This window comes from Ochotona curzoniae, unplaced genomic scaffold (genome assembly GCF_017591425.1).
Source record: "Ochotona curzoniae isolate NIBS_2020 unplaced genomic scaffold, NIBS_Ocur_1.0 patch18, whole genome shotgun sequence".
Taxonomy (NCBI): Eukaryota; Metazoa; Chordata; class Mammalia; order Lagomorpha; family Ochotonidae; genus Ochotona; species Ochotona curzoniae.
In genome coordinates, this window is record NW_024466728.1 from 1 (window position 1) to 24822 (window position 24822).

General features: G+C 49.6%; 1 protein-coding gene across 1 annotated transcript in view; it reads left to right on the top strand.

Annotated features, from left to right (window-relative positions):
* Window positions 1–100: 100 nt before the first annotated feature.
* The window catches only part of LOC121166622 (TBC1 domain family member 9B-like), a gene marked incomplete at its 5' end in the record, with an annotated part of 40241 nt that continues 15519 nt past the window's right edge, over window positions 101–24822 (top strand). The window contains 8 exon segments of the mRNA XM_040995834.1: window positions 101–303; window positions 3533–3643; window positions 9171–9289; window positions 17788–17986; window positions 17989–18015; window positions 18362–18620; window positions 20000–20207; window positions 22268–22480. Coding sequence (XP_040851768.1) covers window positions 101–303; window positions 3533–3643; window positions 9171–9289; window positions 17788–17986; window positions 17989–18015; window positions 18362–18620; window positions 20000–20207; window positions 22268–22480 — 1339 coding nt within the window.

Genomic DNA, 24822 nt, shown 5'->3' on the forward strand with positions numbered 1-24822 from the left:
CAGCCCCCAGCCGATGGCCGCCAGGCCGCAGCGACGCCTTCCCCGGGAGGGACGCCTGCCTGGCTCGGGGCTTCCTGACGAGCTGGCACCGGCTCTGCAGGTTCCTAGCCCGAGGAGCATGGCCCACCTGGCCCTTCCCCAGAGGCCCGCCTCAATGTCACCACGCACGGGGCCGCGCCGCAGTCGGCCGGCTGGGCCCCGAGGAGGTGCTGGTGGCCAACGCGCTGTGGGTGACGGAGCGGGCCAACCCCTTCTTCGTGCTGCAGCGGCGCCGGGGCCACGGCAAGGGCGGCGGCCTCACGGGTGAGCGGCGCGGGTGGCCGGGCCTGTGGGGCGCGGGGAGGCGCGGGGATGGCCGGGCGGGCGCGCGGCGGCGACGGAACGGGGCGTGAGGAGAAGAGGGGCCGCGATTGCACGGGGGACCTGGCCGAGGGGGCCCGGGTTGGGGTCAGTGCCGCGACCCTCGAGCCTGCGGTGGTGCAGCGTCTCGGAGTGGACACCTCAGCCCAGAGTCAGCCGCTCCTCCCAGGGCCCGTCCTCCGCCGCATAGGTGACCCTAGTGCCTCTGGGGCCCCAAGTGACACAAGCACTGTCTTCTGTCCCTTCTTCGTTCTGAGACCGGCAGACGCAGGCCTTCGGGCCCGCTTCCCCCGCTTCTGCTTCCCTGCCTCCCTGCTTTGTGCAGCCCCGGAGCCGCGGGGTGCCTGGGCCTGTCACACCGAAGGAGCCTGGATGGGCACCCCAATTATGCACCTGTTCCCCCTGGCGGAACCTGTGCCACACCCCCTCTGCAGGTGTGACCCAAGAGCCCCAGGAGCAGAGCTGTGTCAGGCTTAGGACTGGCCCGCGGGGAGACCAGGGCATGCCTTCCTCTGGGTGCGGATTGTTGCCCCGTGGATGCTGGCCCAAGGTTGCCCCATCTTCCAGTTTTTCAGTAGAACTTTCTGCGGAACATGCTAATTTTCAGTGTCCCAGACAGAGGCTTCCCACAGGTTATTTCTGCGCCCAGCCAGTCTTGGGCTACGCCTCTTAATTTAGAAGAGATTGTACCCGCTTCCAAGAAAACTCAGTGTTCTCTTGTATGCTTCTGGCACCCTCCCAGCAGCCCTCAACAGCCAGGCCAGGCCATGCTGGGCCTGCCTCCTTGGCTTAGCCAGCGGCCCCTTGGAGAGTCCCGTGATCTGCCTGGGAGCTGCCACAATCCATGGAAGAAAACAACGTGCCTGCTGTCCAGTCACTTTTGTGACAGCGGTGCCAGCGTGCTTCTGCGCTTATTCTGCCCTAGGTCATCTCAATTGATGGGGACTGTGACGGCCTTTCTCCTGTCTGCTCCACTTCTCCATGTCTCCTGCCAAAACTCACATCCCATGAAGCCCATGCACTGCTGTCTCCCTCGGGAGCAGATACTACCACAGCCCAGGGAACTGCTCCTTGAACCCCTGCCACCTTCTGAGGTGGAGTGAATCCTGCTGTAGCCTCCACCGTGGCCTTCTCTGCCATCACAGACACTGTGGCCTCGCAGGCACTGTCAAAGTGGCACTGATGTAGTTTTCTTCAAGCCATCGTTTTCACATGTTCCCTTCCTTGGACTTTGTGTTGGAGTCCGTGTGGTGAGATAATTGGCCCACTTAAAAGCATTCAGGTCTCGCAACATGATTATGCCGACAGTTTAAAGACTAACATTTACAAGAGAAACCCCAACATAAGCAATCAAGATGTTTTATCCCAAACACTGACAAAGTTTAAGCATCCTCTTGATTGTTTTAAGTAAAACAGATGAGACATTACAAACTCATGATTTGAATGTATGTATGCACCTTCTTTTGTAATCATTGCTTCTATTTGCTAAAGACTAGAGAAAGAAAACATTAAAAATTAATGGACTATGGGCTGGCATTATGGCTTAGTGGATAAGCCACTGTCTGTGACACTGGTATCCTCTGTGGACTCCTCTGTTGGTTCATATCCAGTCTGCTCCACTTGCCATCCAGCTCCCTGTTTATTACCTGAGAAAAGCATTGGAAGATGGTCCAACCTCTTGGGCCCAGCCACCCATGTGGGTGATCTAGATAAAAATTCCGGCTCTGGCCTGTCCCAGACATCGCCACCCATCTAAGGAGTGAATCAGTGGGTGAAAGAGAGAGCTCTGTGACTCTTCCTCTTTTTGTGTAACTTGAATTTTTGAAATAAGTAAATCTGTAAAATAATAGACAAACAAATGCTAAAGCTAACTGGTAGAAATAATTTCCTGACATCAATAGGAACATGGTCACAATAAGCATTAAAAGGAAGACAAATTCCAAACAAAAACAATAAATGGGTTTTTTAGATTGCTTAGCTATGCAGGAATAAAGCAGATAAAAGTATAGAAGATTTTATGTCTCCAGCTGATGTGTCTAAAGTAGAGAAGCCAGCCACAACTGCCCTGCTGTGAACTGGACGTGTGTGTTAACAGTTCTGAAAAGGCGCATGATGAAGAGAGCCCAAAACTCCCTAAAAACTTCGTGCAGAGACAAAAAACCCAGATCAGTATATTCCCCAAAAGTGCCAATTCTAAAAGTGCTTGTGACCTTTTTGGTACTGACTTTCAAAGCTGAAGGAAGGAACTTCCTTAAACTGTGAGTCTAATGGAACGCGTGACCCCAGAGCAGAGGAAAGTTCATCCTCTCCCAGTTCTGATAGGAACAATACCAGCCTTCCACAGACAGGTGCGAGGTGGCAGACTCACAGCCAGAAACATCAGGGAGAAATATCTGACAGCTGATAAAACAGGGTGATAGTTTTCTGGGTTTTGTAATATTTGTGGTATGTTTAAAGTTTTCAGTTCTTAACTGTTACATATAGATTGTAAAGAAATCATCATTTTTTGTGGTTTTCAAGAATTTTTTTTGAAAGCCTTTCTTTCCATAGAGGCCTTCTAAAGAGAGATGGTCCATCTACTAGTTCACTCTTCAAATGCCTACCTGGGCCAGGCTGAAGCCAAGAGACTGCATGTGGGTCTCCCACTGGGGAGACCCATGGGTGCAGGTGCTCAGGGACTTGGGCCATTCTCCGCTGTTTCCTGGACACATTATTAAGGAGTTTATACTTACCTGGCAGGGGAGATACCATGATCACATTAGTAAGGAGTTGGATTGGATGTGGAGGAGCTGGGGCTCTGTTTGGCACCCACATGGAATGCCAGCACCACATGCCACTACGTCACAGCACCCTCCCATTTTTTGTGTTGAAAAAAGTCTCACAGAATTGTTTAGCTTTGAATTCCATAAAACCTGCGTTTTGGGGTTCTGAGCCAGGAGAAGAAGCAGACGCTTCTAATAAGAAAGAAGGGACGTTGTGGTTGAGATTGGGCTCCAGCTGAGAGTGTCTGAGGAAAAGAAACCCTGTGAGCACGGAGGAGCCAGGATGTCTCTCTCCTTGCGCTCAGGCCTTCAGATAATGCCGTCATCACACTGCCATCCCAAGGCAGACTATCAGCCTCTGCCTGCAGCGACCTCTCTTCATTCTTCACATCTCTCTGCCCTGCCCCCAGGTCTTCTCGTGGGCACCCTGGATGTGGTGCTGGACTCCAGCGCCCGTGTGGCCCCCTACCGCATCCTGCACCAGACCCAGGATTCGCAGGTCTACTGGACAGTGGCATGCGGTAGGTTCCTTGAGTCATGAAGGGTGCTATGCATGGCCTGCTTATACAGACAGCCCCTGGAAGGAGGAGACCACAGCCTACATGTCCTGGCGGTCTCTCCACACAGCCAGCAAGAAGGAGGTGGGAGGACTGCAGATTCCAGCTTAGAAAGGCAGCCCCATTGTTCGCAGGGATGGAGCGGAGAGCAGATGTTCCCTTGGAGCCCCAGTAACAGGGCACAGGCTCCAGGCTTGCCTGTGACCTTATTTTCATGGCTGTCTCTTCTGGGGCAGATAGGTAGGCCTCATTGCTGAGCAATTCCATATTTTCAAGTCTGCTTACTCTCTAAAATTTATAACCCTCAAATTAATATCTGTGGGTGGTTTCATGCTCATTTGGAGGTATTTGTACATGTGTACAACATGGTGAAACATCTGAGTCATCTGCTCTGCATGTCCCTGGTGGGGGTGGACAGGGTGGCATCTGCCTTTTGGATTCAGTGCTCACATAGTGAGTGTGTCTTTTGATCAGCTTGGTACCACACTATGCAGAACCACCACTTTTTTTACTTCTGTGCTTTCCGTTGATGTCAGTGTTGAAAATGGAATCCCGGCATGGTGTTGAAATGTCATCTGCTGTTCCCGGGGACAGGAAATGTGTGTTAGATGAGCATGAGTTATATGGAGGTACTCAGAAAGTTTGTGCAGAAGTGGAGCTAGAAGATGAGTTTATATTGATAGCAACAATGACAAAAAGAAGATTGGCAATTTGTGCATAGTTTGTTTACGTAATACACCATTTACATAACCCTTCTGAGGACATTAGTGGTTTAGCATTCTGTGATTCAGAGTTCAAGGGGCTTTCTGAATCAGACTCATGGGTAACAGGAATCTGCTGTGGTTGTTCTCCTAGGAGAAAGAGCCCCAACCCTTCCCAAGAGTAGGGGAGGAGTACCCCTTCAGAGGACACTGATGGAATGAAGCCACAGCTGGCACTCATACTCTTTTCCCACGTGTGCTGGACCCTTGTCTGACCCTCCCACAGCTCCAGGACACACAGGAGCTCTGACTTTCTTTGTTTCTAAGAGCAAAATACTGGTCCAGAGGCAGGATTGAGTCACACAGCTGCAGCTCACATCAGACCCTCTGCTCTAACCACAGAAGAAGCCTCTACAGGCCAGAAGCCATGGGGTCCTGTCCCTCAGGATGGTGGTCTTCCTTGGAGGCATCATAGCAGGACACATGAGCAAAGGGGTAAAAGCACAGAGGGGCAGCAGCCCAGGGACAGCCTCCACTCACTGAGCATCCACCCTTTGTGAAGTGACTAAACTCAGCCCATTATGTCGCATTGTCCTACATGTGGGACACCAATAGATACTTGAATTGAGTACTTAACGTGACTAAAATATGTCACTGAAGTAGTCACAGAGTTGAAATTGCAGGTCTTAATGAGTTAAAAAGAATTAGAAAGGTGAGCTAGCCCATGGCCTATGGGAGCTAAAGACTGGGCCTTGCCCTGAGCTGGGTCCAGGAGACCGAGGTGTGCCTGGGCAACACAGTGGCTGGAAGTTACTTTAACATGGAACCCCCCAGGAGTCTCCTTGCAGAATCAGTGAGTTCATGTGCTAGGAACAGAAGGGTATGGGGAGGCAGCTCCTCTGTGGGGAGGGGAATCATGGCTGCAGAATGGGAGTCTCTGGTACAGGGCACGAGTCCCTTTGGTGACTACACAGCCTGGTGCTATGGAGGCCTTGCCACATTGTGAAACACCAGTCCGTCACCTCACACCATACCCTGACTAGTCCCACCTGCCTACCTGGGCCTTGGCCCGAGCCTCCCACCCCCACCATCCTGCTTTGACTCTAGAAGTGGCTCACTTGGCTAGGGCATCCCAGCCCCTGAGCTTGGCATTGAAAGACTTCCAGGGTCTCCCTGCCTATATTTTTGTCCTCATCCTTCCTGTTCAGTGCCTGGCCTTCAGTCAGACTGCACACTTACAAGACCTGAAACTCCTATCCATATGCTCCAAGTCTCATATCTGCCTAGCTTTCCCTCCTGCTCTGCTGAGACTCTCCTGATGTCACCACCCAAGAAAGCCTCCCCAGATTCCTTAGACCCTTGTTTCCAAAAGCACTCTCCATGTAAGTGTCTCCCATTAGGGCCCAGCATGGTAACCTAGTGGCTAAATTCCTTGCCTTGCATGCCCACCGGGATCCCATATATAGGTGCCGGTTTGTGTCCAGGCTGCCCTGCTTCCCATCCAACTCCCTGCGTGTGACCTGGGAAAGCAATAGAGGACAGCCCAAAGCCTTGGGACTCTACACCTACCTGGGAGACCCAGAGGAAGCTCCTGGCTCTTGGCTTTGGATTGGCTGAGTTCTAATCATTGTGGCTACTTGGGGAGTGAACCAGTGGATGGGAAATCTTACTGTCTTTCCTTCACTCTATAAATTCTGACTTTCCAGTAAAAATAAATCTTTAAAAAAAAGAAAGAAAGAAAGTGTCTCCCATTAGGCCAGCAGCTCCTGAAGGTGATAGTGGCCTCTGCGGCCAGCCAATCTGGGCTGCGGCTCCATGTTGTCCGCTTGACAACTGTGTGTTTGAACAACTTACTTAACCCAATGTTAATGGATTCTCTGTCTCCTGTGTTTTCTGAGAATAAGATAACCTATGGCAAGTTCTGAAAACAGAAGTAGCATTGAATAGTCTAATTAGCTATTTTATTTTTATGCCTAATACCTTCCATAGAGATGGTATAGTTTGTTCATCCTTTGTATACAACTTTCTGTCAAATGAAGGCAGAGTTATTTTTTAGCTACTCATTTTAAATGCACGTAAGCAAACACTTAACTGAAGACATCCACACAGGTGGCATGGAGAAGAACTCTTCTGTTTTAGGTGCCAAGAATGTGGGGTGGAATGACTCAGTAGAAGTGTGGCAGTTGTAACTTTAACTTCCTAACTGAACCACGTACTCTTGACGAAAAGGCAGAGAGATCACACGAAGAAATCCCTTCCCTAGCAACCAGACCTTGGCCTTTTTGCGACAGATGCAAAACCAAGGGGAAAGCAAATGTATGGATGACTTTAGGGATCATGGGGTGATTGCCACAGCCTGCTGTGATTCATTGTGTGTTATGTAACTCCAGGGAGATCATTTTCATGTGGGCACATTGGGGAGGCTCTTCCCTTATTAGGTTGATGAGCATTTTGAGCTGAGACTACTGGGCTGTGGCAGAGCAAACACCACTGTGAGCTAAAAAGAGTGGCAGGGACCTACCTTGCCTGGCCAGCTGGGGTTCTGTGGGCATTGAGTAGGAAGAAGAGAAGGTTACAGTGAAGGAAAAGATGGGGTGGCCAGGATCAGGCACCCCAGACAAAAAGCCCGATTCATGCCCACTGGGCTTGGTTATTGGCTGAGGCTCACCACATGCCAGTCTTCCTGTGAGTCACATGATTGACTTGGCCTTCTTGGGCCTTTAGTCCTCAGACTCTTCTACCCAGGACCCCTGAGGAGGATATGAGTCATTCATCTTCCTATTGTCCTTTTCTTCATTCATCAGAAAACAATTGTTGAGTGTGATTCCCACCCAGACATGCTAGGTAGGGTGCCGGTTGTAAGGTGAGGCAGGCCAGGAGAACTCTCATTCTCTGACTTGTTTTCTGGTTCCCTTTCCCCAATTTCTTGATGGACATAAGAGTTTTCTTGCCCTCAGGAAGTAGTGTGGTGCTTCCTGCCCTGTTTTTTCGTTTTCCTTTGGTGTCTGATGGACCCTCCAGGGTCCCATGCTGCAGAGGGACAGGGGTCATTTGTAGGCCAGAGGCAGAGCCAGCTAGTAAAGCTGAAAAGAAGGGTGGTAGCTGCTTGCCCAACCAGCAGGAGCCTGGCCAGCCAGGGCCTGGAGTCCTGTAGGAACCTGTAGCTGGCAGCTCTGGATGCCTGAACTCTCATGAGCAAGGTGGAGTCGCTGCTCCAGTCTGCGTCTCCTGAGGCACTGGGATGCCAAAGACCATGTTAAGTTCTGTCAACCTGAACAGTTCTTACATGTTATCCCAGTCTAGGGAGGCACAGTGACCAACTGTGACTCTGCCTGAATTCTGTTCTTTGATTTTTACCAGGACTGTTCATTCTTTTTGTTACATACAGAAAAGTTTTAGAAAAGACCAAGTAGTTTAAAGCTTCTCATCACACACACTTGGCAGATTAGGTCTTCCATTTATCTATTTTTTTTAAGATTTTTCTTTTTATTGGAAAGTAATTTACAGAGAGAAAGAGACAAAAAGAAAGATATTCCATCCACTGGTTCACTCCCCAAGTGGCTACAATGACTGGAGCTGAGCTGATCCGAAGCCAGGAGCTTCTTCCAGGTCTCCCACATGGGTACAGAGTCCCAAAGTCCCGGGCCATCGTGCACTGCTTTCCCAGGCCACAAGCAGGGAGCTGGAAGGGAAGTAGAGCAGCTGGGACACAAACTAGTGCTCACATGAGGTCCTGGCAGATGCAAGGGCTTAGGCTACCATCCAAGGCCCTTCCATTTTGTTTTTTTAACAAATCCTTGACAAAAGTTTTGTTTATTTTATTTGAAAGGCAAAGAGACGGCAACAGTGACAGAGTTTTTCCATCCACTGGTTCACAAATGCCCACAGTAATTAGGGCTGGCCAAATGGAAGCCAAGAGCTTGGCCCTCCATCTTGGCTGCCCAACTGGGTGGCAGGGACCCAATATACTTGAGCATTCACCTGCTTCCTGTCAGGATGCACATTATCAAAAGGCTGTAAGCAGTAGGGGTGAGACTTGAGCCCATGCATTTTGATATGGGACATCTTAAAATATATATTATTTGAAAGGCATTTAGAGAGCAAGCAAGTGAAATATATATATATATATATATATCTTTAAATATATATATTTATTTTTATTGGAAAAGACAGATTTACAGCAAGAAGGAAAGACAGAAAGATCTTCCATCCACTGGTTAACTCCTCAAGTAACTGCAAGGGCCGGCACTGAGCCAATTCGGACCTAGGAGCTTCTTCTGGGTCTCTCACATGGGAATAGGGTCCCAAATCTTTGAACTATCCTCTTCTGTTTTCCCAGACCACAGGCAGCGAGCTGGCTAGGAAGTGGAGCAGCTGGGACACGAAGTGGCAGCCATGTGGGATGCTGGCACGTACAAGGAGAGAGACATCAGACTAGGCCCAAGAGGTTTTTTTAATCTGTTGATTCATTCTCCAGCTGGCTGCATTAATTGGATGTGGGCTGATCCAAAGCCAGAGCTTCTTCCAAATCTCCCACATGAGTGCAGGGTTCCAAACACTTGGACCATCTTCTGCTGCTTTCTCAGACTATTAGCAGCCAGGGCTCGAACTAGTGCTCACTTAGGAGGCCAGCCGTGCAGGCAAAGGCTGAACCTACCACGCACACACCAGCCCCGGAAGCAGCGTCCTGACCGCTGCACCAAATGGTTCCCCCAGGACTCTTTGTTTCAACCTATGCATCTGGCATAGCAATTTTACAAACTTTTTTCTTTACTTCATGATTCTTCTAGGTTCTTCCCGCAAAGAAATCACAAAACACTGGGAATGGCTGGAAAATAACTTACTTCAGACACTGTCCATCTTTGATAATGAGGAGGATATCACCACCTTTGTCAAGGGAAAAATACACGTAAGCCTTACAGTTTGTTGTTGTTTTTAAGATTTATTCATTTTTTTTATTGAAAGACATTTACGGAGAGACAAAAAGATCTATCTGCTGGTTCACTCGTCCAGTGGCCAAAGTGGCCAGAGCTGAGGTGATCCAAAGCCAGGAGCCAGGAGTTTCTTCTGGGTCTCCCATGTGGATGCACGGTTCCAAGGCTTTGGGAACTCCTCTGCTGCTTTCTCAGGCCACAGGCAGGGAGCTAAATGGGAAGTGAAACAGCCAGGGTACAAACTGGCACTCATATGTGATCCTGGTGCATGCAAGGCAAATATTTAGCCACTGAGCCATCATGCTGGGCCCAAGCCTTACATTTCTGCTAACTTCTGTGGCTGGAAGTGCTCACACACAGCCTTTCACATCCATGGACTGTTCATCCAGGCTCAGCCAACCACAGATTGCAGATATCCAGGAAAAATATTGGATCAGTGCTGGACGTACACCGGTTTTCTTTCTTGTCCTCATTCCCTAAATAATGCAGTATAGTAAGTACTTAATGTAGATTCACACTGATTTATCTATTGTAATAATCTGGAGATTGGGTTCAAAGCACACAGAAGGATTGTGTAGGTTCTTTGAAAATACCACATCATTCTAAGGGAAGCAGCATTGAGCTTCGGTGGATATTGGTATCTGCAGAGGGGCTGTATGCAGGTCTTCATAGGTAGAAGATGATGGCTGTATACTGTCTTGTTTCATTTGCACACGACATGGTAGAAGTGTTACCCTCATTTTAGAGATGCAAATTGAAGGGTTGAAAAGGAGTCATTGAACTCACTGCCCCTAAGGGTACCTGTATGCAGCAGTGCACATGGATCTGGATGCTCCCTACAACACTGAGTGTGCAAACCCGGGAACTGGTGCCTGCCAGCAACAGGAGGGAGGAAGCAGCCTTTCTCTGGTACTCACTCACCTTTGCTGAGTGCTATGTGGGTACCTTGCTGAGTGCTCTGTCTTCAGAGGGGACTTGTTGGATTATAGGTGGTTATACTTAATGCAGCCATCAAAAGAATGATTGTTACCATTGTAACCGCGTGTAACAACTGACCTCATAGTGGTATCTAGGTTGTTTTTTTAGATGTGATTACTGGTATAATGAACATTTGAGTGGACATACTGTTTTCAGTTGGTCTCCTAGAAGAGTTCTGACTGTCCAGTTGCTAGGAGTAGGCCTCAACCTCCAAAGCTTCACAGGATTGGACAGATGGCACCAAGCTCCTCTGCTTTTTCTCTGTGCATTCAGGAATCAAGGCAGGCCCTATGTTACCTCCTGGTTCCAAGAACACAACAGAATCCTGGCAAAGAATATGGAGTCACACATTGAGCAAGTTGGGCAATAGCCGAATGATAGCAGCGTAACCTAATGCTTCCTATTCTGGGGGGATTTCAAAAAGTTTACAGAAAATAGAATTCACAGATAAGGATATATTTATTTGTTTGTTTGTTTGTTTACGATTTTAAAGATGTATTTATTTTTATTGGAAAGGCAGATCTACAAATAGAAAGAAAGACAGAGGGCCCTGCGCGATAGCTTAGTGATTAAGGTCCTCACCTTCCACGCCCGGGATCCCATATGGTCACCAATTCTAATCCCAGCGGCCCTGCTTCCTATCCAGCTCCCTGCTTGTGGCCTGGCAAAGCAGTCGAGGACGACCCAAAACCTGGGACCCTGTACCCGCTTGGGAGACCCAGAAGAGCTCCTGGCTCCTGGCTTCGGATTGGCTCAGCTCCAGCCGTTGCAGTCACTTGGGGAGTGAACCATCAGACAGAAGATCTTCCTCTCTGTCTCTCCTCCTCTCTGTGTATCCGCCTTTCCAGTAAAAATAAACAAATATTTAAAAAAAAAAAAAAGCAGAGAGAGAGAAAGAGAGCAAGATCTTCAGCCTACTGGTTCATTCCCCAAGTGGCTGTGGTGGCCAGAGCATTGTGCCATCCTCCACTGCTTTCCCAGGCCACAAGAAGGGAGCTGGAAGGGAAGTGGAGCAGCTGGGACACGAACCAGCGCCATAGGAGATGCTGGCATAGCAGACAGTGAGCTTTACCTGCTTTGCCCATAAAAGATAGGATTTTGTTGGTACAAAAAATGTGTAAATCCATGGTGATTTTCTCACAATCTGCATTTTCCATGGACTTTTGAAGACTCCAAGTTTGCCAAGGCTCTAACAAACTGAGCAATAATGGGGAAAAAACACCTCTAAATGATTCATGGGTCAAAGAAAGAGAAATTAGGAGTGGGTGTTGGCACAGTGGTGAAGACACAGCTTGGACGCCCACATGCCTTGTCAGCGTTCCTGGTTTCAGTTGTCAGCTCTGCCTCTGATTCCATTTTCCTGCTATCACTCATCGTGAAAGACAGTGGGTCCCTGCCACTCACGTGGGGTACCTGGGTTGAGTGCCAGGCTCCTAGCTTGGGTCTAGCTCTTATAGACATTTGGCATGTGAAACAGCAACCAGAAGATCGAGCTCTCTCCTTCTTCCTCTCTTGCTTTCTCCCTCTGCCTCCCTCCTCCTTCCCTCCGTTCCTTGTTATGCACATCCTGTCTCTGCCTTTCAAATAAATGAAAAAATGTGTTTTTGAAAAGTGGAAATTAGAAAACATTTGAGATTTAATGATCAAGTAAATGCACTATCAGTCAGATTTTGTGGGACACAGCAAAGGTACAATACATGAAAGGCAGTGTAAAAGCTGAGAGCTTGTGAAAGAGAAAAGGGCCAAAACCAATGAGCCAAGTGCCCAGGTGAGTGAGTTTGTGAAAGAAACAGAGAGACCAGGAGGCCAGGCGGAAGGAAATACCAGTGAGCCAAAGTGAATTCCATAGAAAACAAGGAAGCCATCCAGAAGTGAAGCAGATCCATGGGGCAGGTGACCCAGCGCAAGAAAGCAGTGAGGAATGTGAACCTGAGGGGTACCTATAAAGAGCACAGTTTTGAAGATTTGCTGATTTTTATTGGAAAGGCAGATTTACAGAGAGAAGGAGAGAGAGGAAGATCTTCCAACTCTTGGTTCACTCCCCAAGTGTCCGCAACAGCCGAAGCTGAGCTGATCCAAAGCCAGAAGCCAGGAGCTTCTTCTGGGTCTCCCCTGAGGGTGCAGGGTCCCAAGGCTTTGGACCATCCTCAGCTGCTTTCCTAGGCCACAGGCAGGGAGCTGGATGGGAAGTAGAGCAGCTAGAACATGAACCAGTGGCCACATGGAATCCCAGCACATGCACAGGGCCAAAAAACACAGTTTCAAATGGGAGGAAGAATGTCAGGAATAGCTTTGAGTCAAGAAATATAAAAACAAAGTGGGCATTTCCCAAAAACATTGTGTTTTAGCTTTAAATTAGTACTTTAGTAAGTTATCACAAACCCAGCAGCTCTGAGCAGCAGTGATTTATTATCTTATAGTTTGGAAGGTGAAACACTCTCAATTCATGGTGTGGGCAGGGCTGGCTCCCCTTGAGGCTCTCAGAGGGGACTCTGCCTCCTGGCCTTTGGTGAGTGCTTCCAGAGGCTTCCTGTGCCCCTCGCTATTGGCCCCTTTGCTTTGCTGCCAACAGCATAACATCTTCAAGTCACTTCTGTAACTGGCCTGCATGCCTTCATTTTTACAGGGGCAGGAGGCATCTGGCCTCATGCTTTTAGTCCACCCATTGGAGGCCCACATCCTTTATGGGAGTGCTCTCAATGCCAGCTTCCTGCTAACACACACCCTGGGTGGCAGAAGGTCATGGCTCAAGTGACTGGGTCCCTGCCACCATCGTGGGAGACCTGGCCTAGCACCAGCTGTTGTGGGCATTTGGAACTGAAACAGTGGGTAGGCGCTATTTCTGACTTTCTACCTCTCAGATCAAGTAAATAAATTAAAAAAAAAAAAAAAGACCATGGAAAGGAAAAATAGAATTAAACACAGGTTTATTTTGGTACTAAAAAGGTTTTAAATCCATGCTTTTTTGTCAAATGCATTTTCCATAAACATTTTGAAGCTTCTCATATATATAATTTCAAAAAAATTCTGGACCAAAATAAGCTTATCTTCTAGTCCATTTTCTTTTCATAAATGTTTTGAAGTCCCCTTGTATTGTCTAGGCATACAGCTGATTCCTGAAGCAGCTCCTTGCGACGACACACTGGCAGCTTACCAAAGGAGGCTTTCAGTGGATGTTGCAATGTAGTGGGTTAAGCCACTGTCTGCAATGCCAGCATTTCATATGGGAGCCAGTTTGAGTCCTGACTCCTCTACTTCCGATTCAACTCCCGACTAATGTACTTGGGAAGGTAGCAGCCTTCAGCCATTTGGGAGACCTGGTTGACACTCCTAGCTCCTAGCTATCCTGTGTCAGCCTTTAGCTATTAGAGCCATTTGGAACTGGTTGGAAGATCTCTCTGTCTCTCCCACTCTCTCTGTAACTCTTTTAAAATTAATCGATAAATATTTAAAAGAAGACTAAAGAGAAGAGGAGTGGAGAGGAGAGGACAGGAGAGAAGACAAGACAAGACTTAGGTTACAGTTACTGGGGCTTGTAGGAGGGAAGGAAAGCCATTTTTCCTTCTATTTGATTGGGGTCGTGGCTGGAACTCTGTAACAAGAGGTAGATTGGGCCTGGCGCCATGGCGTAGTGGTTAAGGTCCTTGCCTTGAACACGCCAGGATCCCATGTTAATGCCTGTTCTAATCCCAGCAGCGTCACTTCCCATCCAGCTCCCTGCCTGTGGCCTGAGAGAGCAGTCGAGGACAGCCGAAAACCTTGGGACCCTGCACCCGCTTGGGAGACCTGGAGGAGGTTCCTGGCTTCAGATCAGCATGGCACCTGCCGTTGTGGTCACTTGGGGAGTGAACCATCAGACGGAGGATCTTCCTCTCTGTCTTTCTTCCTCTCTGTATATCTGGCTTTGCAATAAAAATAAATAAATCTTTAAAAAAAAAAAACCAAGAGGTAGATTAGCAAGGGGAAAACAAGCAGACACTTATTTTATTTAGATTTGATTGTTACTTATTTATTTATTTGAAAGAGCTGCAGAGATAGAGAGCTTCCATCTGCTGGTTTACTCCCCAGATGCTGCAATGGCCAGGGCTGGACCAGGTTAAACCCAGGAGCCTCATCTGAGTCTCCCAAGTGGGTTACAAGGACTCCAGCACTTCGGCCATCTTCTGTTGCCTTCCCCAGCAATTAACCAGGAGCTGGATGGGAAGTGGAGCAGCCAGGGCTCCTATATGGGATACTGGCCTCTCAGGTAGCAGCTTTAACCACTATGCCGTGACGCCGGCTCCGAAGCAACATTTATTGATAGGTGTGTATCACATACACACAGGAGATACTCAGGAAAGAGCAGCAAGAGGGTTTGGTTAGAACTCAACTTCATATTGCCCCTTAACAAAGGATCAGTAAACCTAAAGAGAAGTGACAGGACAGTGTGAGAAATAAACCCACCTAAGCACCCACCTACCAAAGGAAGGACTCAGAAACATGAAGGAAACAGAAGGCAAGGTGTTTGTTAATAACGCCATCTGGAAAGTAGTGGCTGGCAGGTGGAAGTTGGGAAGATCAGTTCCTTTTGTCCCTGTCTCACAGATTTCTCATTGACTGAGCAACTAGGGAGACATAAAAGCAAGGGAAGAAGGCAATGGGGGTTGGGTGTTGCTAGGAAGATGGGTTGGGGAGAGGGAGGTTACACTGTGGTTCTAGCAAAAACTGTTTGTTCAGAACAGTTCCAAGAATTGACGTGTGAGAAAACTTGTAAGGAGTCTCCTGTGGTTACATAGTTGGAATTGTGTGTGCAGGGTCTCCAGGATGACAAAAAGGAAGGAAACAGCCCTGGAAGCACACCTGAGAAGCAGCCTGGTTTTTATACCATGAAGTCCTGCTTTTACTCTAGTAGCCTTGCAGGTGGTTCCAACCTTCCCCACCAAGCAGGCTCCCTAGGGAAGTCGCCTCTGCCCAGCAGCTGGTGGGCTACCTAGCCTGATAATATTGAGCAATAAAAACAAAAAGAAAACTTCACAGCCTTCCCCCTGAGAAGTTACCCTAAGGGAATTGCACCTACCCAGCACCAGCTAGACTACCCAGACTGATGACACTGTGTCATAAAACCTTGGGAGAAAATTTGCCTAATTCAAACACAGCAAATCCTTTGTTCAGGATAAGAGGGAAAAAGGGAAGGAGAAACAGCAGGAAGAACAAGACCCCCGGCCTTTGGAGACCCCAGTCTAAATGTAAACCAGGCACTTGCTCTCAGAGTCTGTCTGGAGTGTACTTGTCTGCTCTGAGAATGCCCACCTGGCTCAACACTTCTCTCTGCTCACATCTGAACTCCCTCCCATACTCCCATCTCTGCCACTTAGCTCTCTTTACAGCTGGCTGCTGGTGTGTCATGGCTGTATTTAGGCAAAGTTCTTATGAAACACAGCATTGGGTCCTTTTCAACAACAACAACAACAAAGACTGATTTCAGAAGCTGTGAGGAGCTTAAGTATGAGAGAAGCAAAGTGATGTCTGCCCCCAGAGGCCTCTTTTGCCATCTCTAAGCTGAGGAAGGTCTGACGTCTCCACTAAAGGAGAATCTACATCCTGCATGTAGGCAGAAAGGATGGGGAAAACTGAATTGCTTTCAGCCCTGAATAATTGTTACGTCAAAGGGGACATGTTTTCAGGCAGTGTATTCTAGTTTCCCTCCCTGTCTAGGTTGTCTGTTTTGGTCGAGGGAAGGAGGTGGGTAGATAGACAATTTCATATAGCAATGTTTCCAACAGGCTGATTGCTAACAAGGAAGTAGAGAAAACCTGGTAGGAAACTTTTACATAGCGTGTCATTCCATGTTTTTCTTCCTATAACAGAATACCTGAGTATCTTATGAAGCAAAGAGGTTCCTCTGCAGACAGTCCTAGAGCTCCTGGGTAGAGGCCTCTGGCTGCAGGGACTGTGTGGAGCCCTAGGGGTGTGGATTGTTATCCTGGAGCAATGATATGGGAGAGGTGGACTCTAATTTTATTGTTTATTCCAGATTGACTTTTACTTAAAAAGCACTTTAAGCACAAGTACATATATGATATTTAAAGTTTACTCAGAAAATAAGAAAGCAAATAAACACATGTGCACACAGACACACACATGTACACACACAGGCATAGATTAGGCTGGAGAGAGAAAGAGGTTGGAGAATAAAGTAGAATGGCAGTACCTTCTCTCATCCTTTTCTCCAACAGGAGAGAGGGAAAGCGCCTCCTCTTGTGAAGCGATGTGATCACCTGGGAAGTTGATGATACTTCCATAAAATATACATATTTATGTGGTGACCATTGCCCAGGTCCCAGATGAAAGCAGAGCACTCTGGGAACAGGGGTGCTCTGACATGCCAGATGGAAATAGGGCGCAGGATGTTTGTGACCGCCAGTTCAGCTCACTACCTTATCCACAGAACCACAGGTGTGCTACCTCAGATCACTCCTCTCACAAAGCCCACTGACATCCTCATGGGAGCCCTACCCTGACAGCCTCATCTGAGTCCCTCCCCAAAACCCTTCCTCTAGATCCCAACAACAGATGAACTGAGGAGTTCCCTGTGCTGCATGTAAGTGTCAGAGGATGCAACCACACCATGGTACTAAGAGGAAATCAGAGCAGTCCTCACCTTCAGGTCTGCCTCTTGGGCCTGTGACGTGATGATAACCGCTCAGAAGCCCAGAAGCCTAGCAAGTCCAGCCGACAGCCCTGGTCCCTGGAATTTAGTTGATCCAGTAATTATTCTTCTAGAAGATCCATTTTGAGGTGACCTGATTTATCCCAGGATGATGTTCACCTTGAGCTCTGAGAAGGTTCTGGCAGTACCAGGGAGCAGGGCACCCCTCCACAACCTGGGCAGGCCCCTCAGCTGGTCTGGAGGCTGGAACAAGAGGCCAGAACCCTGAGGCATAGGAGTCAAGTGCCAAACATACTTTAGGACAGAGCCACAGGGAGAACCCCTGTAAAGGCGAAAAAGGGGAAATCGAAAGCGGTGTGTAAGAGGGATGTGCTCCTGACAGGATTTTTGGTTCAGATTGGGCTCCATTTGTGTATACAGAGCGAGATGGTGAGATGTTCTGTGGAGGGACCCCAGTGTCAACACAGAATTACTTTGTTTCATAGGTGCCTTCACTCAGAGCTTGAAGGAGTATGCTGTGCTGCTTGTCTTGTGCTTCTGTGCTCTGAGTGGGACATTCCCCTTGTAGTATCGTGTCTTCACTCAGGAGTAGAATTTTGGAGCATTTGGGTTTAGCAATGTTTAGCCTTTGTGTCTTTAACCTACTTTGTGTCAACAGTTTTGCATCAAAGTTGGTCAAATATTTATCCCAACAGGTTAGTACTCAGAGCCAGGGGTGACCGTAGGCCAGGGAGTTGCAGGAACTGGCTGAGAGTCCCAGGCAGCCTCCTGCCCTGAGCTGTGGCCCCACCTGGCCCTTGCTCCCTGTGACCTGCCTGCCCGGGCTTGTCTCTCCTCCTCCCTCAGGGCATCATCGCTGAAGAAAACAAGAACGTGCAGCCCCAGGGAGATGAGGACCCTGGGAAGTTCAAGGAGGCGGAGCTGAAAATGCGGAAGCAGTTTGGGATGCCAGAGGGGGAAAAGCTGGTCAACTATTACTCTTGCAGCTACTGGAAGGGCCGTGTGCCCAGACAGGGCTGGCTATACCTGACTGTCAACCACATGTGCTCTACTCCTTCCTGCTGGGCAAAGAAGGTGAGCTCTGGCCCGGCCACCTGACCTCATCAGCCCTGGCTTTTCCCTGACCAGGTTCCGGCTGGGTCTTCTTCTTCTTGGCCCCCAAGTTTGTGTCCTCACACAGCCACCAAGAGCATCTCCCCCAAAACCCAGATGCCACCTTAGCAACCCACAGCAGGAACTCATTTCACTCTTTGCTGCTTGTGAGGCAAATGTTTGCTGACCAACCCTAGTGGATCTGAGGCAGTAGGACCCCAATGGTCTGGTCTACCTTCAGGGAGTAGGCTCTGGGTGTGGGTGGGAGTCAAAAGCCCTGCCTCTCCCAGCTGTAACCAGTGGTCTGTTTGTCCCAATGGGCATCCAGTGAGCCTGGTGGTGCAGTGGGTGGATGTCACACGGCTTGAGAAGAATGCCACCCTCCTCTTCCCCGAGAGCATCCGTGTGGATACCAGGGACCAGGAACTCTTCTTCTCCATGTTCCTCAACATCGGTGAGACCTTCAAGCTCATGGAGCAGCTGGCCAACCTGGCCATGCGACAGCTGCTGGACAACGAGGACTTCCTGGAAGACAAGGCCCTGCCCAGGCCTGTCCAGCCACACAGGAACATCTCTGCTTTGAAGCGGTGCGTTGCCTTCTGGGGCTCAGGAGGACCCTACTGTGGGAGAGGATGGGCCCACTTGGGCCAGATCCACTGAGGATTTCCAGTCAGCCATCCTGGGCCCCCCAGCTGATAGGAGCCAGGTCAGTACTTCATTGCATTGCCGCACAAGGAGCGGGATACCAGAAGGTATAGCAGTGTCCTAGAAGCACCACTGGCATAGGCAAGGTTCTACATACTTTGTTCCTCTCAGCCCTACGACGGGAAGGTCCCCTTACTGTCCCCTGGTCTTAGATGAGGACACCAAGGCCAGACAGGCCACTACTTGACTTATTCCTAAGATGTGGAGTCAAGATGGGTACCCCTTGTTGAGGGCCCCAAGAGGTTGGGCCGGACACCCCCTTGAGGCTGCATCTGGAGGACTTGGATGGATCCAGGCTCAGGGAATACAGCCTCTGCCCCCCATGAAGAGAGCACACCTCGAGCTCTATACCACAGGGACCCTCAGAGCCATGAGGTCCAGGCCTTTGGAGTCTGAAGCCTGCAGGGCAGACAGGGTCATCGCTACTCTGTCTGTGGAGATAGGTGCTTGTGGCCAACCCCTGCAGACCGCTTGTGTTTAATGAGCTCCTAGGTTGTAGACTCACAGGAAACCTGCACAAAGCTGGTTGTATCTCAGCATTTCCCTGGGCCAGAGTCCCAGCCACGGTGGGCCAGCCAGACTGACACTGGCGTGTTCAAAGGCCTCATTTGCCAGGGGCCATTTCCTTGGGGTGCACTAGCAGACTGGTGAAGACCTAGACTCTGGTGGCGCCTTTAAGACCAGCCTGTTGTGCAAGGGTGTCACTCTACAGATGGAAGTAGTGGGGGAGCCTTCGCAAAGCAGATGAATAGGGCTAGACTGGTAGGGTCATGTTACCTGCAGCCCAGCACAGGGATTAGGACCAGGGTGCCCATCACTACCTCTCGGCACTTGGACATGTGGGTAAGCATCTGTTAAGCAGTGCTCCTGTGCATTTCAAGATTACCTGCCTGTCTTACTGCTGGACCAGTCCAAAGCCAGGACCTTCTTCTGGGTCTGCTACATGGGTGGTACAGGCCCAAGATCTTGAGCCATTCACTGCTTTCCCAGATGCATTAGCAGGGAACTGTTTTGGAAGTGGAACAGTTGGGACTTGAACCAGCACCCATATGGGATACCAGCACAGCAGGCAGTGGCATAAGTCACTATAGCACAACTCTAGCCTTTGTTTAATTTGCATCCTTGATTGAACTGTAAGCTCCTTGGGCACCACCAGCTCCTGGAGAACCCCAAGGATTCTGGGAGTGATGTGGGGACTGAGGCCTCAAGTCCTCCTGCACGTATGACCCCTGCCTGCTTTGCACCCACCTTGTTTCCTCAGAGACCTGGATGCCCGAGCTAAGAACGAGTGCTATCGGGCCACCTTCCGGCTGCCCAGGGATGAGCGGCTGGACGGCCACACGGGCTGCACACTGTGGACACCATTCAGCAAGTTGCACATTCCTGGCCAGATGTTCATCTCCAACAACTACATATGTTTTGCCAGCAAAGAAGAGGATGCATGCCACCTTATCATTCCCTTGAGGGAGGTGAGCATCCTCAGGAAATGTACGCCAGGCCTGGGACAGGACAGGTGGGGCATCTGCAACTGCAGCACCTGGGCTCAGCTTGATGCCAGGCATGGAGCTGGGAGCAGGCATGCTGTATGCCCCAGGGGGACAGGAGGGCAATCCCTGCGAATCCTCTCACTGGGACAAAGGGGTGTTTCTATCTACCCTGCCCTCTCAGAATCCTGTGGTTCAATTTTGGCAAAGCTCTGTCCTCCTGGCTAGATTGAGGGGCTCTTGTCCCTGCACAGCCCCGTGAGGTCACTCTCAGAAGCCACCTTTCCAGTTCTTTCCAAACATAGACACCTTGGCTGGAGCACTGGCGGAACGATCACACATGAGCTGTCACCTGTCGTGGTGGGGCAGCTCTGGCCTCTAACCATGCCTTCTCTTGTTTGTGGACTTCCACAGTGCCCCGGTGGAAACCAGACCAAGTGTTGCCATGAAGGAGTAAAGACAGCAGAAGGGATCTCTGACACAGACTAAAGCCTCCGGGTTCTGTGGGTTTTGGGGAGCCTCCCAGTCCTGGCCTGGCAAAGCAGTGACTATTCATAAAAAGCATAGTGAGGTTCTTAGGCCATAGCTCAAGTCTCATCACAGCATTTTGTTTGTATTAAAACCTAGAGCAGTGAGGCCCAGTGGTGTGTGTACAAAGCCCATGGGCTATAGGTGTAGCTGTGAATGGGTGTGGGAATAACGTGCTGCCTCAGTTTCCTCGAGTCAGAGGCCAAGAGCTCAAAATCTCCCTAAACTGCAGGTTGAGGTTTAGATGTTATTCATGGAAGAAAGGGCCTGTGGATTCATGCTAGCCCCCAGGCCCAGAGTGTCACGGAAGGGTTTCTAGATTCCTGAGGCCAGATGGCAGAGAGCTGGGCAGCACAGCAGTCTTGCCTCGGAGAGTGGGCTTGTGCCCTGCATACCTGTTTCCTCACTTCCCAGCTGGGGGCTCTGCAGGTATCCGATCACTCAGCTCCATGGCAAACGCAGTGGCTCTGGAATCTCCCTGCTCATGGTGCTTCTCCCATCGCGCTCCTGTCTTCCCTTTCACCCACTGCCCTATTCTTTGTTCCCACCCCTCCCTGTCCCAGGTCATAGCCACAGCACTCAAAGCACCCCCATCCCTGCTGAGGGTTCACTGGCATCCAGTGCCTGTGACCCATGAGACCCCATACACACCCACATCTGGACATGCAGAACACACTTACAGACCTGTGTGCTCACGTGCAGGTCCACACTACACACACACACACACATGCACATATAGAGAAACATATACCTACACATTACACATTCACACATGCATGCCCATACACCTGTGGATATACATTGAGCACATACACATGCATACATACACTCACACACATGCAGGTACACAACATGTACCTATACGCATGATATACACCATACATACACACATACATGCACACACACTCAGGTGAACATAAAATAACACTTAACACATGCACGCACAAGCACTGTCCCCCGCTTTGTGCAGCCTCACCAGCCTTTTCTCACCCCTGTCCCCTGCCAGTCTCACTACCCTCTGACGACTGTCTACTGCCCATCCCATCTGCGTCCTGCCCCAGCTCCTGCCCCAGCTCCTACCTGGCTAAAGCAGGTGCCAGCTTATGCCCTATTAGCTCTGCTTACCCAGCTTGCCCACTATCTGCCCTGTCCTTGGGCTGTGGGCTTTGCTTAGATGTCTGCTGGAAGCCCTCTGCCCTTTGCTTGCAAGCTACTCCAGGACCCCTGTCAGAAGTGTTTCTGGGATCAAGGCTGCAGCCTCGCAGGTGAGGGCTGTTGGCCATGCTTTGGAGCAGGCAGTAGTGGGCAGTCTGAGAGCCAGTGGTGACCAGAGCTGGGCAGGTGGGAGGGTAGGACTTGGATATGCAAACACTGAGCCCAAGGCTGCACATGGTGGCAGGCTCAGCATATGGGTCCAGTCAAGCTTGTCACTATGACATGCCTGAGGATAGTTATGGACCTACAAGGCATATCCAGCCACACAGCAAACACCCAAGAGACTGCTTCTGCCTTCTCAGGTGACCATTGTTGAAAAAGCTGACAGTTCCAGTGTCTTACCCAGGCCCCTGTCCATCAGCACCAAGAGTAAAATGACCTTCCTGTTTGCCAACCTGAAAGATCGCGATTTCTTAGTGCAGAGAATCTCGGACTTCCTCCAGAAAACACCATCCAAGCAGCCAAGTGGCAGCACTGGGGAAAGGAAGACCAGCGTTGTAGACCCAGCTTCTGAGGTGAGAGTGGCCCCTTAGGAATGCTGGAGCAGGGATGAGGCCAGGGCAACCCTCAGCCTCTGTGCTGGAACCTGGCTTGTGATGTGCTTACTGTGGGCCTTGGGCTGCGAGGACAGAGCTGGAAGTACCCCAGGTGCACCCCACACACCCAGTAACTGCCAGTGTCCCTGTCTGCACCCCCCTACACACCCCAGTCCTCCCGACTGTCACCCAGCCTGCCTCAATGCCCAGTCCTTTGAGGATGCTCTGGCTGTCAGCCTCCCCCATCTACACCCTCCCTGAAGTTCTGCTCCACTGAGAGCTGGGGCCACCAGTGGAGGTCGGGCCTCCTTGGGTTCTGCATTCATCAGCTTTTTGTTGCTACATCGAAATTCCTGGTAAAACTAACTTCCTATTAAAAAAGGGTTTGTTTAGCTCACAGTTTTGGAACTTCGTGCTCCAAGAGCCAGTGACCCCATTGGTTCAGGGTAGCAGAGTACAGAGCCAGAAAGCAGAGAGCCTGGGCTAGACTTTGCTGTTACAACCAGCCTCTCCCGAGGGCTGTCACCAACCACATGCCCCCAGTGACCAAAGGGCCTCCTGCTAGGCCTCTCCTCTAGTCACCACAAGCAGATGGCTTCCACTACTTGGTACTATTAGCATATAACTGGGAGTTAATGTCCTTTCGTGAGTTCAAGACCCAAATCCTCATCAAACCATGGTAGGTTTGTTCAATGGCATTTTCCCTGCCAGTCCTTCAGTCTGAGGTTCTTATGGGGAAAGGTTCCTTGTTAAAGACCCAGCTATAGTACCATTAGTGACATCAAAGGTATCCTGTGAGTCATTGCACACTTCTTTTCCCCAGAGGCACCTGTGCTCTTTGCAGTTGGATTGCTGGAACTGGGGCTCACACAGCAGCTGTGTGGTGTTACAAGTGAAGGGCAGGCCTCTTTGGTCCCTTTCCATCCAGAGGGTTTCTGCTGCTCCTCTCTTTTTCCACTCTATCCTTCCCAGGAAGGAATCGGGGCCGTTTGTGCTTCAACATCTCCCATGATTTACTTCTTACCTCTTGCATCCCCTCTGTCCCCTCCCTCCTGTGGGTCAGTTGAGTAGTGACACAGAACCTCAATCACACCTTGGCGCTGTTGGTTTCTGTGAGAGCGCCACCTGCAGGCAGCAGTGAGTAGAGGCTGCCTCAGCTGAGGTTTCTAGCACCTGCTTGCCTCTGTAGCCAGTGAGAAGCACTGCCTAGCTGGGGCCAATTCTTGGGTTTTGGAAAACAGTGACACTATTACCTGTGATTACTTCTGTCTGGCAGCTAAAACACTCCCTTGAAGAAACACCCCTGGTTAACTCCTGAGGTCCCCAAGGCACAGCTTCTAGGAAAGGTAGATAAATCTTTTACTATTGCCTTTTATTCACTAGTTGCCAACATGATGAAAGCGTTGGTTTTATTGTCTCCTCCAGGTGTAGCCAACTAGTTTATTTACTTTAAAATTGTTATTTATTGCTTTACTTGTTATTTGAAAGATGGAGTGTCAGAGAGATGGCACAAAAGAGAGAAAACTGTTCTCTTAAATGCTTGCAATAGCTGGGGCTGGACCAGGCCAAAGCCAGAAGCTAGGAACTTTATCCTGGTCTCCCACATAAATGGCAGGGACCCAAGTCTTTGGGCCATCCTCTGCTGCTTTCCCGGGCACGTTAGCAGGGACCCAGATCAAAGCAGAGTAACCAGAACTCAAACCAGTTCTCCGATATAAATGCCAGTATAGGCAGCAGCTTAGCCTGTACAATGTGGGTCCCAGCACTTACTTATTAATATCCTAATGAACCATGCACATATGCCATGGATTAGCAACTTAGTCTGACATCAGAGGGGCCTGATTCAGGTTGACTCCTTGTCCAATAGACAGAACCCTGTTCATCTTCGTTGGCATCCTTGCTTCCAAGTACCAAGATAAGTGCATTGCTGTTGTTGTTGCTTAACCTGAATTTACAGAAACACTTTATAATTAGCAAAGTCCACGTGCAAATCCAGTACTGGGTCTTGCTTCTCCACAAAAATCGGTAGCTCTGGCACCACAGTGCCCTTGACCCTAGGCAATGTGGAATCTGAATGCTGAAGCTCATACTCAGCTCCTCAGAGCCCTGGTCCAGGAGCTTCTTCCTGGCCTCTCAGAGACTTGAGCCATCCTCCTCTGCTTTCACAGACACACCAACAGAACTGGATTGGAAGTGGAGTAACCAGGACATGAACTGGTGCCCATATGAGATGCTGGCAGCATAGGCAGAGGCCTTGCCTGCTATGTCATGGCACCAGCCCCAAACCTTAAATATTTTTTAAGAATTACTTTGTACAGCTA